General features: G+C 44.8%; 1 protein-coding gene across 2 annotated transcripts; it reads right to left on the bottom strand.

The window, feature by feature from the left end:
- Positions 1–3,614: 3,614 nt before the first annotated feature.
- Positions 3,615–9,166, bottom strand: LOC101273075 (zinc finger protein 280A). 2 transcript variants are annotated; one of them, XM_033412797.2, is made up of 2 exons: positions 8,973–9,166; positions 3,615–5,807 (listed from the first exon to the last, which is right to left on the bottom strand). In XM_033412797.2, the coding sequence occupies exon 2, from the start codon at positions 5,741–5,743 to the stop codon at positions 4,055–4,057; it is 1,689 nt and encodes a 562-aa protein (XP_033268688.1). In that variant the 5' UTR covers positions 5,744–5,807; positions 8,973–9,166; the 3' UTR covers positions 3,615–4,054. The 2 variants fall into 2 exon arrangements, with proteins under 2 accessions (XP_033268688.1, XP_033268687.1); XM_033412796.2 differs by having other exon boundaries at positions 8,990–9,166.
- Between the last annotated feature and the right edge of the window lie 10,903 nt (positions 9,167–20,069).

Below are 20,069 nucleotides of genomic sequence, written 5' to 3'. Positions count from 1 at the left end.
GTTTTCCCACAAATGTCCTTTTTCTGTTCCAGATTGCCATATAGGATACCGAATCACATTTAATTGTAGCACCTCCTTAGCTTACTCTGGTCTATGGCAGTTTCTTAAACTTTCCTTGCTTTTCATGACTTTTGACAATTTTCAGGAATCCTTAAGTGTCGGGTATTTTGCCAAATGATTCTCGGTTTGAGTTTGATGTGTTTCTCCCGGTTACACGGGTTTATAGGTTTTTAGAACTATACCGCAGAGGTGAGGTATCCTTCTCATCACTTCCCATCAGGAATACATACTATCAATATGACTTACCACTAGTTTCTCCACTGTAAAGTTACTTTTCTCCCCCAGCCATATTCTATTCATTGGAAACAAGTCACTAAATCCAAACTACACTTAGGGAGGGGCAAGGAAGCTCATTGAGGGGAAACATCTATGAGAAACACAAATTATCAAGTACACAAATTAATTGGAACTCATTTGTAAGGAAGATCTGTTTCTTCTAGCTTTACCTTTTAATTTTAAATTAATCAAATTGAATAAAATTAAAAATTTAATATCTCAGTCTACACACTAGCTACATTTCACCAGCTCCGTAGTCACATGTGGCATATTGGACGGAGCAGATACAGAACATTTCCATCTGAAATTTCCAGTGGTTAGGACTCCACACTTCCATTGCAGGAAGTACAGATTCGATCCCTGGTCAGGGAGCTAAGATCCCACAAGCCTCGCAGCATGGCCAAAAAGAAAATTCTACAAGATGAATACTCCAACCAAAAAATGGGCAAATGATATGAACAGGTCACCTCACAGAAGAGAAAAATACACATTTATACATGTGAAAAGCTGATCATCCTTATTAGGAAATAAATGTTACATTACATTTTAGGAAATAAATGTAACAATAACATTAAAAAAAATTCCATCACTGCAGAAAGTTCTGTGGACAGCACTGACTTAGATCATTCTTCTTTTAAAACATAATGCACTTAAACATATGAATTTCTTCTAAGTACTGCTTTAGCTCTGTCCCATAAATTTTGCTGTTTTCAATATCATTCAATTCAAATATTTTCATTTTTTCCATAGTGATTTCTCATAGGAGCTACAAGTTATTTAGAATCAGAACCAGGACTAGGGTGAGCCTCAGACCACAACATTAAAGAGGCTTGTGAAACATAGGCATGGCACGTTTGCGCTTTGGGCTCCTGGCAACACTTACTCTGGCCCCAGCCCTGTTTGCTTCATTATATTGCTTCATTTCAAAATTTTGGGGTTTTTTTCCTTAATTATCTTTCTGGTTGGTTTTTTTGTTTGTTGTTTTGTTTTGGTTTTGGCCATGCCTCAAGACTTTTGGGATCTTAGTTCCCTGACCAGGGATTGAACCCTAGCCCTCAGCAGTGAAAGTGCCAAGTCCTAACCACTGGACTGCCAGGAATTCCCATATCTTTCTGTTATTGATTTGCAGCTCAATCTTCCTGCAATCAGTGGGTAGTTACAAAAAGCCCTATAACTCATGTCACAATTGATGAACTACAGTACACGATGAACTACAGTGTCTTGAGAACAAGATAAGAATGTTCACTATAACCACTGCAGTACAACAAAACACCTGGAATAGCCAAGATAATTTCAACACCAAAGCTGGAGAACTTAAACTCCCAGATATCTGTGTTAGGGTTCTCCAGAGAAATGCAACCAATAGGATATATACATGAGGAGGTATGTTATGGGAATTGGCTTATGTTAAGTCCCACCATATGCTGCCTGCAAACTGGAGAACCAGGAAAGCCAGTGATATAACTCAGTGCCAATCTGAAAGCCCAAGAACCAGGAGCCTTGATGTCCAAAGGAGAGATGGATGTCCCTTCCTTCCCCTTTGTTCTCTTAGCAATGAACCCACATCCCATCTTAGGGATCATCCACATTCTCCTGGATGATGCCAACCCACATTGCTGAGGATTTATATTTTTACTCATTCTACTGATTCAAATGCTAATCTCTTCTGAAAACACCTCACAGATATACCCAGAAATAATGTTTCACTAGCTATCTGAGCATCCCTTAGCCCAATCAAGTCGATAAAAAAAATTAACCATCACACAAACTTAGGCAGAACCCCAGTAATTAAGAGCTATAATAATTGTGGCATTAGCACAAGACTAGAGCACTGGACAAATGGAATGGAGTCCAGAAATACATATACAGCCATCTCCCTGATTTACACAGAGCTTCCACCGCAATACAGTGGCATGGTCTTTTTAGTAAATGGTGGTTCATTTGAATACACATATGAAAAAACTAACATTGATACCTTGATTTATCACACCATAAATAAAAAAAAAAAATACATTTGAGCTAGATCAGACCTAACTGTGAAAAGCTATACCGTAAAATTTCCAGAAGAAAACATGAGAGGAATATGTCCTTGGCAGACAATTTCTTAAACAGAACATTCCATGAAGCACCACTCTTTGTACATATGTACACCCATGAAATCACCATCGAGGCCAAAATAAGGGACGTTTTCAGGGTCCCAGAAGTTCCCTAATGCCCTTCCCAGTTGACAGTCTATAGTTTTGTTTTTTAAGAGGAGGAGCAAGGCTTGAATAGGCACTTAATAAAAGAGAGTAATATTCGAGTGGACAATAAGCATGTGAAAAAAATTCTCAAAATCATTACTCATCAGGGAAATGCAGATGAAACTACAATGCGATACCACTACAACGTCAAGAGAATAGCACTAATTGTTCCTGAACAAAACTTGAGTCTGCTTTACCGAGCACAGTAAAGCAAATCTACTAACACCATGTTGTGATGAAGGAAAGTACTGTGTTTATTGCAAGCCATCCAAAATGGGACCAAGCAAGAACAGGCAGCTCATGCTCAAAAGACCCAAACTCTGGGATGGCTTTCAGGGAAGGGTTTTTAAATACAACGTGAGGGAGAGGGTGGCAGGGTGTGTGATCGGCTCATGCACAATTATTATGACCATTGGTTGGTGTTGAGGTAACCAAGGTTGTATTTCAGGAGTCAACATCATCAACCTTCTGGTTCCAGCTGGTCTGGGGTCTACATGCTGGTGGACAGCATACAGTTAACTACTTCTGTCTTCTGGGGGTTTTAGTTTCTGCAAAACAACTCAAGGATATGGCTCAGGATATTATCTGTAGCCCCTGAGGAGAAATTAAAGATCCTTGACTTTGTTTTATGGCTAAACTATTATTGTTTTGTCTTGCTTGCTTGATTGTTTTCTTTTGTTTCTGCATTTTCTCACTTCTCTAGTTAAATTCGCTCTTTGGAACATGGGGAAGGCCTAGGACCTAAAGCTTTTCTACAAATAAGAGGCAGGGACATGGGGGTGGGGGTGGGGTCTGTCCCTGGGAAGGCCCTGCAGGGTCCTACTCAGTTATATACTGAAAAGGACTGACAGTACCAAGTGTTGGAGCTGTATAAATGGAATTCACAGTACTGTTGGTGGAAATACACATTGTTTCAATCACTTTGAAAAAGTGTTTGGCCAGAAAGCTAAATCTATGCAGTTTCAGAACTTCTCATATCTATATTTAGATGTATAGATATAGATATCCTAAAGAAATTACTATGAAAGACAGACACACGCTCATAGCAGCTTTATGCAAAATAGCAAAATTATGAGTCTCAAAGTTCAGGAACAATAAAATGGATACATAAACTGTGCCATATTCATTCAAGGGAATTCTACTCGGCAATGAAAAAGAATGTGCCACAGCGACACACAACAAGAATGTATCTCACTTATTTAAAAGAAAACAAAGACCAGACCAAAAAGAATCTATTGTGTGATTCCATTTACTTAAAATTTAGAAACAGGAAAAACTAATCCCTGGTGGTTGAAGTCAGAAAAGTGGTTACTTTGGGAAGGAGAGGGTGGCTGGGAAGGAGCATGGAGACTTCGGAGTTACTTGACAGTGGAGAGATGAAGCAGGTACAACCTCAGTCACTGTAAAGCCAGACAGGCGCTGACACTGCTTGCTGGCATCTACGAGCCACTACGTACAGCTGGCCTAGCCTCAATTCAGCTTTTTGGGATTTCTGGAGGTGGGTAATAATTTTTAGCCAGAACCCCTGCTGCAATACGTCTGGAATATCTCGTGTTCATAGCCATCCTCTTGGTAGTTTTTTCAGGTGACACTCGGGATTCAGTGCTGGTCACAATCATGGATGCTGCCTCTCTTGGTCCTGGTTGAACTGAAGTTTGGATCTTGACCTCTGTTTCAGGAGGCAGCCCTTCCAGTTGCTCTGGTTTTTTAAATGGTTGATGATTCTTGGTTTGGTGCTCCATTTTCTCCTTCAAAGTCAAAAACTGTAGCCGGCACTTGGAACATTGAAAGACCCTCTTGTTCCAGTGCCTCCAAGCATGATTTACGTAGGATGTCGTCACTTTGAAAATTTTGAGGCAAAACAGACAAAGCAAACTGTTTGTGTTTTCATGCCGTGTTCTGAAATGTGCTTCCACATCAGCAAAGGCTGACGATCTGTAATTGCAAACCTGGCACACATAGGGCATTTCGCCAGGTTTATGATTGACCTTCATGTGCTGTAAGAGAACCTGATCTGTTTCGAAGGACAATTCACAGATTTTACAGACCACAGAGGGCTCCTGGGAAGTGTGGACACTTTCAATGTGACACTGCAGCTGGAAGGGGGTGGGAAACTGGCGGTGGCAGTGCCGGCAGGTGGTGTGGATTTCCCAGCCGTCATCCCTCTGCTTCTCAAATTCCAAATGGTTCTTCACGTGGGTCATAAACTTGATATTTTTGAGGACTTTCAAGCAGCTGAGGCATTTGAAGGCTGTGTGGGTCTTCCATTCTGGCTGCCTGTCTCCTGGATGCCGTCCGTAGTAAAAATCATCAAGTAACATGATCAGATTTCCTTTCTTGGGATCAACAGTCTTGTTTTGAGTTGCTAGACTCGAATAGTCTGTTTTTGCCAGCCTTTCCAAGCTACGTGCTCCCTCTGGATCCATAACATGGTAACGTGCCTGGTTATATGCATGAGCCCGTGGAAATGATGCCCCATTGTGAACATGGCTTGACGAGGTCGGGACACCTTCCGGGGTCATACTCGTGTTCTTTGTAGGAAGGATACCTGGAGAGGCCACAGCTAAGGCCTGTCCCCCTGGGATTCCATGGCTGACTTTAGGTCTTTTGGGATTCCCACTGTATATATCCATATCTGAAGTGGGACGTCGCTTTGAATCACGAGGACTTTTATCCTTGCCTCCTACCGAGAATGCAGCTCCAGGTAGACAATGAGGCCATGGAGAGAGCAACTCTGAGGAATTGTGAAGCACGACTTGCAGAGAGCTCATTTTATAATCAGGTTTAGATGAAGGCTCAAAAATAATAGGACTATCTGCGTCTCCCCATTCAGATTGAAAAGCCGGTGAAATGGCTGCTGCCTTTGACATCGGGGTCCTGCAATTTGAAGGCTGCAATGTGTAAGTCGTATCTTGACTCACGTGACCCTTCTTTCTTGTTGAGGATGAGTCCCTGGTCACTCTGTTCAAAATGTTAGAAATGACCGGCTTTGAATTTGAAATCACTCTGACAAAGAGGGTTTCAGCATCTTCATTGACATGCTCCACTCCAACAAAGATCACCTCAGCACTGTCATCGTCCTCGTCTCTGGGTCTGGACCCTCCCATCTTCTTCTCTGGTCGTTCTGGTGCCTGTGCTTCCTCACACAGAAAGGCGTGTGCCATTTTACAACCGCTTTTTGCTTGAAGTGGTCCCTTCTTCTACTGCTTTCTTTTGGCAAACTCCCACCTAAAGGCAACCACATGACACGGTCAGTACAGTTGTCCCCCCAGATCCGAGTTTTCGCTCTCTGGGGTTTCAGTGAACTCTCGGTTGTTAACTGAAAATATTAAATGGAAAATTCCAGAAATAAATAACTCATAAGTTTTAAATTGCACACCATTCTGAGGAGTGTGATGGGAGTCTCGCACCGTCCTGCTTCCTCCCACCTGGGACACTCGGTTATCAGATTGTCAAGGTATCACAGTGCTCGTGTCCAAATCATGCTTATTTTACTTAATAATGGCTCCAAAGCACAAGCAGAGTGATGCTGGCAATTCAAATATGACAGAGAGAATCCATAAAATGCTACCTTTAGGTAAAAAGGCAAAAGTTCTCAGTTTGATTAAAAAAAAAGAAGAAAAAATTGTACGCTGATGTTGCTAAGGTCTATGGTAAGAATGAATCTTCTATCTGTGAAATTGTGAAGAAGGAAACGAATCTATGCTCGTATTGCTGTCACATTTCAAACTGCAAAAGTTATGGCCTCAGTGCATGGTAAGTGCTTAGCTGAGATGGAAGAAACATCAAATTAGTACAATAATATTTTTGACACAGAGACCACATTCACAAAACTTTTATAACAGTGTATTGTTATAATTGTTCTATTTTATTCTTAGTTACTGTTGTCAATCTCTTACTGTGCTTTTTTTTTTTTTTTTTTTTTTTTGTGGTACGCGGGCCTCTCACTGCTGTGGCCTCTCCTGCCGTGGAGCAGAGGCTCCGGACACGCAGGCTCAGCGGCCATGGCTCACGGGCCCAGCCGCTCGGCGGCACGTGGGATCCTCCCGGACCGGGGCACGAACCCGTGTCCCCTGCATCGGCAGGTGGACTCCCAACCACCGAGCCACCAGGGAAGCCCTCTTACTGTGCTTTTATAAATTAAACTGCATCGTAGGTACGTTTGCATAGGAAAAAACATTGTGTATATAGGGTTTGATACTATCCATGGTAGCAGACATCCACTGAGGGTCTTGGAACGCATCCCCCCCTCCCCATCGTGGATAAGGGGGGATTATTGTATTTATTTCAAAAGACAAAATTGGTGCCTTATTTAATCATCAGCTGAAACATTGAGATAACTATTAACACCCTTATTTTATACGTGAGGAAACAGGCTCAAACCCAGTTAAGTAACATGATAATTTTAAACTTACCTCTCTGGCCCCCAGCCCCCACTTTTGCCTTATCTCCCCAGGGCGGCCCCAATGCTCCCATTAAACTCTGCAGGAGAGAGCTGGTATGCACCCTTTTGCTTATAGATCTCCAATCTCACTCAGAAATGCCAACCAACATGAAAGGTCCAAAAGAGCCCTAGGCTATCGCCCGGGATGCCCCTCCCTCCCTCCACTCTGTGAGTCTGGAAGGCACCAGATCCTGTACACCGATCAAAAAAAATTTTTTATTTTGGTTGCACTGCGTGGCATGCCGGATCTTAGTTCACCGACCAGGGATGGAAACCTCGTCTCCTGCAGTGGAAGTCTTAACCATTGCACCGTCAGAGAAGGCCTCGGATCAAATTTTTTTTTTAAATTCCAGAAAGATCTTAAAAGCAAAAATTGAAGTTGCCTTGTGCTGGCAACTATATATATAGCATTACACTGTACTTAGAACTATTTACACAGCATCAACATTGTATTAGGTATTATAATGAATCCAGAGATGATTTAAAGCATATGGGAGGATCTACTCAGTTTATATGCAAATACTACACCATTTTATATAAGGGACTCGGGCATCCATGGCTTTTGGTATCTTCGGGGTGGGGAGTCCTGGATCCAATCTCCCACGGATACCGAGGAAGGACGGTACTTTCTCAGGACTTCTGTTGCTCCCCCTGCTTTGGATGCTCTTTCTCAGGTACCCTCATCCCAGCTCCTGACCTGCTTCAGGTCCACAGCTTCTCTGCAAGACTTCCCTGACCACACTGTCAAAAATCACAACCTCCCCCAACTCACATGCTATATTCAACTCCGAAGCTATTTTTCAACAGCGTTTATCACCTGCCTAACACACAAGTATAAAATACATCTTGCTTCTTTTGTCTCCACCCACTAGACTATGAGCTACATACACGAGGGCAGGGAGTTGTGTTTTGTTCACTGCTGTATTCTTTGTTTCTAGAGCAACATCTGGAATGCTGTCAATGCTACATGTTTGCTACATAAATATAAAGTAACTGTTAGTAATATGATCATTTACCTGTACAACAGGCCCAAACCCACTAATTCCAGGCTCCCCAAGCACTTACACTTGATCTTAGCCAAAAGGCTGAGAAGTGATTTTCCAAGCATTTAATTAAATCCAAATCCTAATGATTTAACAGCATCATACAAGGGAGGAAATCAGCCTGTATGTAGTTGGGTGTGGGGAGGGGTGACTATTGAAATAAAAGTTTTGTAACGTAGTTCTGTGCCTACAATAGATTTGCTGATAGCTGCCATGCCATTAACACATTCATTGACACTAAGGGACATTCTAATGTTGACATTTGACCATTTCTGTTATCTTGCATTTCATCAGTAGCACTTTATAAGTTTGTTTGGCTGTATATATATATATATATATATATATATATATATATATATATTATAGTGATGTCAGAAATAATGTTGTATCTTATAGCTGATGGCATCTTAGATTCAATGAAAAATTCTATTTCTTTTCATAAGCTGAATCCAGCCTACTAAATTGACTTCACAAGTCACTAATGGGATGCTAGCTGCATTCTATAGGCAAATGGTTTAAACAGGGATTGGCAAATTGGCTTGCCCCCTGTTTTTGTTTTTGTTTTTTTATTGCCCAGCCACCAAGCTAAGAATGTTTTTTATATTTTTTAAGGTTTTTTTTTAACTTTTAAGAATATATTTAATTTTTTTTTAATTTGGGGGAAAAAAACAAAGGAATATTTTGTGACATGTGAAAATTACATGATATTCAAATTTCAGTGTCCACAAATAAAGTTTACTGGAACACAGCCACGATCACTTGCTGTTGCTGGAGGCTGTTTTGCACTACTAGGGCAGAGTCAAGCCACTGCAAGAGACCACATGGCCCTTAATGCCTAGTTACTCTCTAGCCCTTTACAGAGAAAGTTTGCAGACTCATGGCTTCAGAGAACGAAATGAAGCATACCAAACTCCGTAGCTCACCAGCTCCTGAAGTCCAGATGATTCAGTGAACTCTGAGCCCCAGCGAAGGGTGAAGCTGGAACGTCCTGGTCTCCATATCCAGGAGAGATTTCTCTCAAGTTCAGCAGCGCTACTTCCTGAGTCCTCTGTCCGTGGAACTCCTACCTGGCTCTCCTCAGTGACGCTGAATCAGAAGATTCCATGCCTTTTAAAGCCCATTATAATCCAGTCCCTAGCATCCAAACAGGGCTCCAATCATGTCCCTGAACCAATTTATCCTGATTGGATATTCAGCTAGAAACCTTTCACCCAAATTGCCAGTGAAAGGAAAGAATGTGGGTGGGGCTTCAGGGCCAGGCCCAGAAGCTGCCTTCCTGGTCCCCATGGCAGGAGTCCCCACTCCTCTCTCTGGCGTCCACAGGCTCACCACCTCATCTCTAATTTACCTGCATTTTAAGCTATTGGGGGTCAGCAGGGGCAGGGGAATGTGGTCCACACAGATATTCCAACAGAACCCAGGCTGAGGTCAGGAACCTGAAAGGACAGAGGTCCTTTTCCAACGCCAGAAAATTCTCCATCTGCAGAGAGCAAAACCCTGCTCTCCTCCTGTCCCTGGGGCATCCAGGGGGCAGGGCTCACTCCCAAGTGGTCTGCACTTGAAGACTCAGCACCCATGGGACTCCCGGGGTCCTCATTGTAGGTCTTCAGGCTGAAGTCCAGGAGCTTTTTCTAAGCAGGGGCTCATTCTTTGTTAAACCAGTTCCAGGGGTGACAGCTCATACCCTGGTCTCGCTCTCTCTCCCCTCCTCCCTCCCTCCTCCTCCTTCACTCTCCCTTCCCTCCTCACCACCTAGATTATATCTGAAACTTGCCCTCCCACTGCCTTTACAGCCCTCTGCAGACAGATTCTCGGAGATAGGGAGGGCTTCTAACAACTCCTCACTGGCAAGAATTATTTGTATTTCCACTCCTAATGCAACAGAGTCACTGAATTAGAACAAAAATGAAGTTCACTAAAGAAAGCATACTGAAGTGCCATAACCTGATATAACATCAAAAATACCGTTCTGGGACTTCCCTGGCCGTCCGGTGGTTAAGACCTCGTGCTTCCACTGCAGGGGGTGCGTGTTTGATCCCTGGTTGGGGAACTAAGATCCCACATGTCAGGCAGAGCAGCAAAACAAACAAACAAAAACCTTTCTTGGGCTTCCCTGGTGGCCCAGAGGTTGAGAGTCTGCCTGCCGATGCAGGGGACACGGGTTCGTGCCCCAGTCCGGGAAGATCCCACATGCCGCGGAGCGGCTGGTCCCGTGAGCCATGGCTGCTGAGCCTGTGCGTCCGGAGCCTGTGCTCCGCAACGGGAGAGGCCACAACAGTGAGAGGCCCGCATACCACACAAAAAACAAAACAAAAGAAAAAAAACCTTTCTTATATAATCAACATGCTATACACCTTAAATTCACACCATATATGTCAATTATATCTCTCTGAAGCTGGAAAAATAAGTATAAATGATCTGACCATTAGAAAGAGCTCATTTTATACTTTTTCAAACGGATGGTGGTGAGTATCAAAACCCTATGCTATTTACATTCTTTTGGATACGTTTAAAAGCATGATAGTAACAGTTTTATTTCCTTTTTTTTTGGCCACGCTGTGCAGCTTCCTGTAGGATCTTATTTCCCTGACCAGGGATTGAACCCCGGCCCTTGGCAGTGAAATCGCCACCAGTTTTATTTACTTAAAGGGCCTATTTTTATTATACGCCAGAAGCTACATCCTTTGCAGTGTTTACACTTATGATGAAAAAAATTTTTTTTTTTTTTGCGGTACGCGGGCCTCTCACTGCTGTGGCCTCTCCCGTTGCGGAGCACAGGCTCCGGACGCGCAGGCTCACCGGCCATGGCTCACGGGCCCAGCCGCTCCGCGGCATGTGGGATCCTCCCGGACCGGGGCACGAACCCGTGTCCCCTGCATCGGCAGGCGGACTCCCAACCACTGCGCAACCAGGGAAGCCTTGATGAAAACATTTTTGATGTCAACTTTAAAATGTTTGCAAAAACTTAGGGGAAAAGAAGGAAAACTTTGACTATTTGATACGTTTATAAAGATTGCTCAACTCTCAGAATCACCTGGGACATTGTGAAACATACAGATTCCAGGGCTGCATCTCACACCTGGGAAACTCAAATTACCAGGGCAGGGGCCTGGGAATCTGAATGTTCAATGTTTGCCCCATTTGATTCTGAAGTGAGGGGTGGCCCAAGGTGGAAAATCCTCCAATACTTTGGGAAACACTGATCTCTCCTATGATTAAAATACCCACGAGTCCACTCCTTCAAGGGAGCCTGAGGATGGGTTGAGGGTCAGGAATTCATTTCTCTTTCATTTGACACACTGAGCACCTGCCTTGGGATGAGCATTTTATTGGTGACTCAACAAGCCAATCAGGGACTTACATGGTGGCCCAGTGGTTAAGACTCCACACTCCGAATGCTGGGGGCCCGCGTTCGATCCCTGGTCAGGCAACTAGATCCCGCATGCCGAAACTAAAAAATAAAATAAAATCAGAAACATCCCACATGCTGCAACTAAGACCCGGCACAGCCAAGTAAATGAATGAATGAATGAATGAATATTAGAAAAATATAAAAAATAAACCAATCAGAGGCTGGAGCTTGAGCTGGGTGCCTCCCCCTGCCCCTCAGAGATTCTAGGACCCCCACCTGGGATATGTAAGCAAAGCCCAGAGATCAGGAGTCAGTTCGGGCTGCACTTTTGAATCACCTGGATTGTGCTTCTTAACCCTCAGTGAATCTAAGGAATCACCTACACGGTCTTGTGAAAATGCACTTTGTGGTCCAGCAGTTCTGGGTAGAGCCTAAGAGTCTGAGTTTCTCACAAGCTCCAGGTGATGCCCAGGCCACTTGGCCAAGGACCAAATATTAACCAGTAAATACTAGGGAGCTATTGAAAAGTACTTATGTCCTGGTTGATTCTGCCCATCTTACTCCAAACCAACAGAATCAGTATCTTCAGAAATGGGACCAGGGAGTCTGTATTATTAAAGGTCCCAGGTCTTTCTAAGGAGCAGGTGGGGTACAAATCCCCTGCTTCAGATGATGACAGCACCTGTGCAGCATTCACCAGGTGATTACCCCTACCATCACTCCCTGTTTTAGGCTTCATTGTGTCCTGCAAAATTCATATGTTGAAGTCCTAACCCACTTCAGAATGTAACCGTATTTGGAGATAATACTCTTAAAGAGGTGATTAAGTTAAAACGAGGTTACTAGGGTGGCCCCTAATCCCATCTGATGGGTCTCTGTATAGAAAGAGGGAGGGGAATTCCCTGGCGGTCCAGTGGTTAGGGCTCCGTGCTTTCACTGCCGAGGACCTGGGTTCAATCCCTGGTTGGGGAACTAAGATCCCAGAAGCCACGCAGCGTGGCAAAAAGGGAATTGGGACACACAAGACATCAGGGATGCTTGGACATAGAGGAACACAAGGACACAACAAGAACACTCTCTCCATCTGCACGCCAAGGAGAGAGGCCTCAGGAGAAGCCACCCTGCCAACACGTTGATCTTGGACTTCTAGCCTCCAGAACTGGGAGAAAATAATTTCCTGTTGTTTAAGCTCTCCCCCACCCCCAGTCTGTGGTATTTGTTATGGCCGCCCTAGCACTCTTACACACTCTTTAGATCAGGAGCCCATGGAGAGGGCTCACCTCAGGTATAGGTAGGGGGTATGCAGGTGATAGCTCAGCTCCCAGGTGACTGCCGGCCATCAACAAATGCCCAACCACTCTGATTTTCCAGGAAGCAGTCTGTTCCTCTTGTGGATTCCTTCCTGAAGACCACTGCTGCTAGGGGCCCCACTCAATTCTCTTTCTGGCCCCAACTCTTTTACTTCTCACTCTAGACTGTGATGGACAGAACCTTGAGGACAGAGCGAGTCCCATTCTCATACCTTCCTGAATGTGAGGGGAAGTATCTGTTTTGGCCAAGAAAAGGAAGAAAAACAAATCACAGCTGTAGAACAGAATACTCTGGGACATCCCTGGCGGTCCAGTGGTTAAGACTCCACGCTTCCACAGCAGGGGACGTGGGTTCGATCCCTGGTGCGGGAACTAAGATCCCACGTGCTGCACAGCTAGGCAGAAAAAAAAAAAAAGGAAATGACCTGTTCTAACCTTTCCTTCCATGGACAGCCCCATGGCCAAGTCCAGCCCAGGCCCAGTGCTGTGGAGACAGCTCCCTGGGACTTGTGGTCATGATAGTGGAGTGATATGAGGTCAGCCTGATTATCTACCAACAGGGCTGGGCATCTCACACCATCTTAGAACTTTGTACCCAGGAGGAGATCAGGCCCTCAGGACCACAGGCTGTTCTCCTGACATGCAGACCAGAGCTGTGTGAAAAGTGGACTCTACTTTACAATGTGGCCCAGGAAGCACACCTGTTCCTGAGGACGCTAATCCAGATGGCCAGCCTCTACCCCTTCCTCCGCCTCCAGGGGAGAGCTTGGCTCTACCATTGTTCTCCAAGCTTTTTCCTCCTCCACTCTCCCTGGGAGAGCTTTATCTCAGGAGACTAGGGCTTTCATAATCAGTGGCAGAGCCTTTGGCTTCCTGCTGCTTCTGTGCTCAGCTCTAGGCTCTGAGTTAAATGTAAGGGTGTGGCAGAGAGGGACCAAAAGGCAAGGGACCAGGACACACTGAAAAATTCAATCAGTGATGACTTATACCACCTGCTTACCCAAAGCAAGGTGAGGTTAATTTCCAGGGCATTCCTAGATGAAAATTTCAGTGGCCCATGCTAGCCACAAAAAGGGTTTAGTGGGAGCCCCCAACTCTAAGGGATACCCCTAAGGAAGGGGACTTGGTCACAGAAAAGTGCTCTGATGGGCAAGGGGAATTAGTTAAAACCTTAGCTCTGCCAGGTTGGCAGAGAACCAGGATTCGGGGGAAATTCTGTCTGTACCACATGGATTAAGGTAAAAACTCCAAATTACAGATGAATCATGCCAAGGAGAAAAATGTCAAGTTACAACTAATGCTGAAATCCTGAAATCAGATGTGACTCTTTTTTTTTTTTTTGACAATTGAGAATGGATTTTGGTCAGCCTTTGAATAAAAATCATGTACAAGGTTTTATTCATTTAAAAACAAAACAAAATAAAACCTGCGGGGATATTAGTGGCATAAAAGCACAGTTAGACAGTGGATCCAGGGATAATGTATTGTCCCTTAGAAACTCCTTTTCTTTGGCCTAGCTCTGTGCCTTGAAGGATCTTAGTTCCCCAACCAGGGATTGAACCCCTGCCCCCTGCAGTGGAAGCTCAAAGTCCTAATCACTGGGCCCCCAGGGAATTCTCAGAAACTACTTTTCAATTAAAAATCATACTTATGCAGAGTTAACAATAAAACGTAACCACGCAAAAGAGCATTCACCCACTGTACAGCAAGTCTCACTCCTGCCCCAGACCACAGGTATCTGTCTCTGTTCCCCAAATAAACTGTTGTTGAGAATTTCTCAAGTGTCCTTCCTTGCATGTCTTCCTCATCCACAAGCACACACCCCTCTTCCCCTGCTTTTATGTAAATGGTGTATATTATTTGCATACTCCGCAAATTTAAGTTGTGTTTTATTAACATAATTTTACTGAGTGACTTTAACTTGGATGGGGAGAAATCGATCGGGGAGTTGGATGATTATTCTCATTTGATTTCAAATGATCAGAAGCAAACAAGAATGCACCTTCTGTGGAGGATGTGAGGGAAGGACCACAAAGGGAGGCATGAGTTGCTTCGTGAACACAAAGGCATGGGCGTCCCAAATTCAAAGTCGAAGCAACTTACAGATAAATGTCAGAGAGTGCTCTTTGGACATATCTGTGTTTTCTGGTTGTATGTTTCTACTAGAAAAGATCCCAAGCCTTTTCCAATGGTGGCTTAAAATGCCACTAGGTTCTATCTTTACCCTGAAAACGACTGAGTCACTGAAAGCCTCACCGGAAGCGGGAGCTATTGTTGGGAATAATAATACCAATAACAGCAATTAATGTTTATTTAGCACTGACGATGAGCCAGGCCCTGTTCCTGGAGCTCTATGTCTTTTATTGCATTTAATCAAAGTTATGGGACTTCCCTGGTGGCATACTGGTTAAGAATCTGCCTGTCAATGTAGGGGACACCGGTTCGATCCCTGGTCTGGGAAGATCCCACATGCCGCGCCACAACTACTGAGTCTGCGCTCTAGAGCCCACAAGCCACAAGTACTAAGCCCGAACGCCTAGAGCCCGTGCTCCACAACAAGAGAAGCCACCACAATGAGAAGCCTGCGCACTGCGTTGAAGAGTAGCTCCAACTAGAGAAAGCCCGCGTGCAGGAACGAAGATGCAACGAATCCAAAAATTAATTAATTAATTAATTTTAAAAAACCAAAGTTATGAGACGGTATGTATATATTATTATTATATCTAATTATTACAATATGATATACTATAGTACAGATTTTTTTTTCATGGAAAGGCATTTTCTTTTAAATACTGCAGTGTGTACATGTCAATTCCAAACTCCCAATCTATCCCTCCCCCCAGTCTTTCCCCCGGTAACCATAAGCTCGTTCTCCAGGTCTGTGAGTCTCTTTCTGTTTGGTAAATAAGTGCATTTGTATCTTTTTCTTAGATTCTGCACGTAAGCGATATCATATGATATTTGTCTTTCTCTGTCTGACTTACTTCACTTAGTGTGATAAACTCCAGGTCCATCCATGTTGCTGCAAATGGCATTATTTTATTCTTTTTAATGGCCGAGTAATATTTCATGGTATATATGTACTACATCTTCTTTAAGTTGTTTCCATGTCTTGGCTGTTGTAAACAGCACTGCAATAAACATTAGGGTGCATGTATCCTTTAGAACCACGTTTTTCACTGGATATATGCCCAAGAATGGGATTGCTGGATCATAAGGTAGCTCTATTTTTAGGTTTTGGGGTTTTTTTTAGCACCTTTATTGGAGTCTAATTGCTTTACAATGTTGTGTTAGTTTCTGCTGTATAACAAAGTGAATCAGCTATATGTACACATATATCCCCATATCCCCTCCCTCTTGAGCCTCCCTCCCACCCTCCCTATCCCACCCCTCTAGGTGGTCACAAAGCACGGAGCTGATCTCCCTGTGCTATGCAGCTGCTTCCCACTAGCTATTTTACATTTGGTAGTGTATATATGTCCATGCTGTTTTCTCGCTTCATCCCAGCTTACCCTTCTCCCTCCCCGTGTCCTAAAGTCCATTCTCTATGTCTGTGTCATTATTCCTGTCCTGCCCCTAGGTTCATCAGAACCATTTTTGTTTAGATTCCATATATACGTGTTAGCATGCGGTATTTGTTTTTCTCTTTCTGACTTACTTCACTCTGTATGACAGACTCTAGTTCCATCCACCTCACTACAAATAACTCAGTTTCGTTCCTTTTTATGGCTGAGTAATATTCCATTGTATATATGTGCCACATCTTCTTTATCCATTCATCTGTCAGTGGACACTTAGGTTGCTTCCATGTCCTGGCTATTGTAAATAGAGCTGCAATGAACATTGTGGTACATGACTCTCTTTAGATTATGGTTTTCTCAGGGTATATGCCCAGTAGTGGGATTGCTGGGTCATATGGTAGTTCTATTTTTAGATTTTTAAGCACATCCATACTGTTCTCCATAGTGGCTGTATTAATTTACATTCCCACCAACAGTGCAAGAGGGTTCCCTTTTCTCCACACCCTCTCCAGCATTTATTGTTTGCAGATCTTTTGATGATGGCCATTCTGACTGGTGTGAGGTGATACCTCATCGTAGTTTTGATTTGCATTTCTCTAACAATTAGTGATATTGAGCGTCTTTTCATGTGCCTCTTGGCCATCTGAGATATTAAGAAACTTGCTCACTGTCCCAAAATAAATCGCATCCCAGGCCTGGACCTTGGCAATGGGTCTATAGATCCTGAGCTCTTAATCCCTCACGTGCATCTCTCTTTCAATAAAGTCTCAAGTGTCCGGGGTCTGCCAGACATGACGCCAGGTTCTGGAGCACAGAAGTAAATGGTAACTACCTCCCTGGATCGTTATGACTGTTAAATAAAATAATGCCTGCAAATAATTTGGTACTATTGTGAAACCCAGCCTTCAAGATGGCCCTCGGTGATCCCTGCACCCTGGTCTTCACACCCTTGTATCGTGACCTCTCACAAGGAGCAGGGCACCAGCAGGATACTGTGGAGTGCTAGTGTGTGATTTCCAAGATTAGATCACAATGGACATTCTGCCTTGCTCTCTTGAATCACCCGCTCTGGCGGAAGCCAGCCAGCAGCCATGTCATGGGAACACTCCGGCAGCCCTCTGGGGAAGTCCACGTGGGGAGGCACTGAGGCCTCGAGCCAAAAGGCAAGGGAGACAGCCGTCCTGGGGGAGGATTCTCCAGCACAAGTCAAGTCTGTCAAGTCTTCAGACGAATAAGCCGATTAAGCCAGTATTTTGAGTCGACCCTCACAAGAGACTCTGAGCCAGAAACACCCGGCTAAGCCACAGTAACTGTGCAACAGGGAACAGTTATTGTTTTAAGCCCCTACGTTTTGGGATCATTTATTTTGTAGCCACATCATTGGCCATATGGGGGGTAAACTCAACCTCCAGCCCCTCTCTCCTCCCTGGAGGTCATCGGGCTGGGACTGATTGTTTCAACCCTCTAATCACAGGATTGGCCCCACTGACAACCACCCCCCAGCCTTAGGCACTTTCCTGAAGTCACCTCATTAACAAAAGACACCTTGATCACTCTCATCACTTAGGTAATGCCAAAGGTTTTAGGAGGCAGTCAGGTTTCATCTCTGTCCTGAACCGTTTTGGTCCATTTAAGGGATTGCGTGGAAGCACTTCTCTACCTGTCAACTAAAACACTGGGGGAACTGAGCTGGAAGAAAGAAGCAGGTGGAGCTGGATCTTCACCAACGAGTGAAGTGAGGAAAACATGGGTCCATCTCCTCAAAGGAAGATAAGATATTGAATATCCTGTGGACAAGAACAAAGCCATGCAGGTGCCCAACGGGGCCATGAGTGTGGGGAGTATGTAGAGGTCGGACCCCGGGCCCCCCCGGGCACTTGTGCTTCTCACACGAACCCCACTCTGGCACTTTTGGGTCCACATGGCACCCACCACTGCATTTCTGCAGTTCAAAGTATCCCACGACACAGACTCAGCGTCTCCAACTCCCCTCCAACTTTGTGTCAGCTGCAGAGTCTAGGCTATTTCTCTCGGAACCTAGTTGTATAAGCCCCCTTATTAGTACCTCAGTGTAGTTTTGATTTGCATTTCTCTAATAATTAGTGCTGTTGGGCATCTTTTCATGTACCTATCGGCCATCTGGATGTCTTCTTTGGAGAAATGTCTATTTAGCTCTTCTGCCCATTTTTCAATTGGGTTTTGTTTTGGTTAGTGAATTGTAGGAGCTGTTTGTATATTTGGGAAATTAAGCCCTTGTTGTTCGCATCATTTGCAAATATTTTCTCCCAGTCCGTAGGCTGTCTTTTCATTTTGTTTACGGTTTCCTTTGCTGTGCAAAAGTTTTGCTATGCAGTACTTTGATTAGGTCCTGTTTGTTTTTGTTTTTCTTTCTATTGCTTTGGGAGACTGACCTAAGAAAACGTTGGTACGAGACTTATGTCAGAGAATGTTTTGTGTGGCCTTTTTTATTTTGGCCGTGCTGCACAGTTTGCAGGATCTTAGTTCCCAGACCAGGGATGCAATCCAGGCCAAGGCAGTGAAAGCGCCGAGTCCTAATCACTGGACTGCCAGGGAGCTCCCATGTCAGGCCTTCTTTTGGTCTTGTTTCTGCCCGTGGCTATTTCCCTGTGTTAGATCGCTCTCTGGCTCTTTCCTATTCAGCTTCACCCCTCTCACATCCTATCCCTCAGCTGCCCTAACCCTCCTGCCTGTCCGACGTGCAGCTGGGGCTGCTCCTGGGTAAATGGTTACTTCCAATCATCCCACCCTATGTGCCATACTCTCCCTGCCTGCTTCCCAACAGCTGCAGACCCCGCTCCCCCCTGCCCACACACACACAGGGCCTCCATCCACACGGCCCCCGGGCCCCTGGGCCCCCAGCGGTCACTACCTCCCCATGCCCCATCCTTACGGATGAGCTTCCTCTCCAGCCAAACTTGACTTTGAGAACCTCACTGCATTGATAGCATATGCCTCTTTGAACATGTTGATGACAAAATCTAAATTCTGAACAAAGACTCTTGTAAGATTTCTTTCTCAAGTGTGGTCTCTGGGCCAAATAAAGTCCCAAGTGCAGGGCATCCTGCTTGAGAAGCAAGAAGCAGTGTTCACTTTTGCTTTTCTTCCTTTACTTGCATCGGGCAGCTAATAATCACCACTGTCCTATATGGGGCCATCCATGACCGGGGCAAGTGCCTTCCGTAGGTTAGCCCTGTGGGTGACCTCACTGCAATGTCACGAGGCCAGTGTGATTATCTGTCTTGCGGCTGAGGAATCTGGCACTGAGATCACACGATCTCTGCCTCTGTCCTTCCTCGTGGAGAACCTGCTCGTCCTGTATACTTTTCCTCATATCCCAGAGGTGCCAGTTCCCGTTCTGGAAAATATGCTCTGTAACTTAGGGATGCTTGGGGATGCTGAGACTGGGTGCGCACTGGGGAAAAGTAAGAGAGATCTTTTTCTGACTCCCTTCTTCCCAGCACACCATCACTTATACAGATGTCTGCATTCTCTCTTCTTTCAGAAATGGCAAAGCATGTCCACAAGCCGAGGGGTCCATTTCTTGTTCTTTCTTACGGGGCATAGGGTAGGAGGCTGGCAGGGGTGGGGCAGAAGAAAAGAGGGTGCCTGCTAGGGGAAGAGGATAGAGAAGGGCCAGTGGCTGTGCGGCAGGATAAGGGATTGCTGACAGTTGGCCACACTAGATAGGCAGTGGAGGATGGCTCATGGTCAGGGACATGCAGACGAGCCCTGCCCCGGCCTTGGTGTGTGGCCTCCTCCCCAGGTCGTGTGTGGGAAGCCAGGTAAGGCAGCCCAGGGC

The sequence above is a fragment of the Orcinus orca genome, chromosome 15 (genome assembly GCF_937001465.1).
Source record: "Orcinus orca chromosome 15, mOrcOrc1.1, whole genome shotgun sequence".
Classification (NCBI taxonomy): domain Eukaryota; kingdom Metazoa; phylum Chordata; class Mammalia; order Artiodactyla; family Delphinidae; genus Orcinus; species Orcinus orca.
This window is presented reverse-complemented; position numbering and strand designations above follow the sequence as displayed.

Excerpts from the sequence above, each read along its gene's own strand:
- LOC101273075 (XM_033412797.2), bottom strand. The coding sequence starts at position 5,743 with ATGGCACACGCCTTTCTGTGTGAGGAAGCACAGGCACCAGAACGACCA.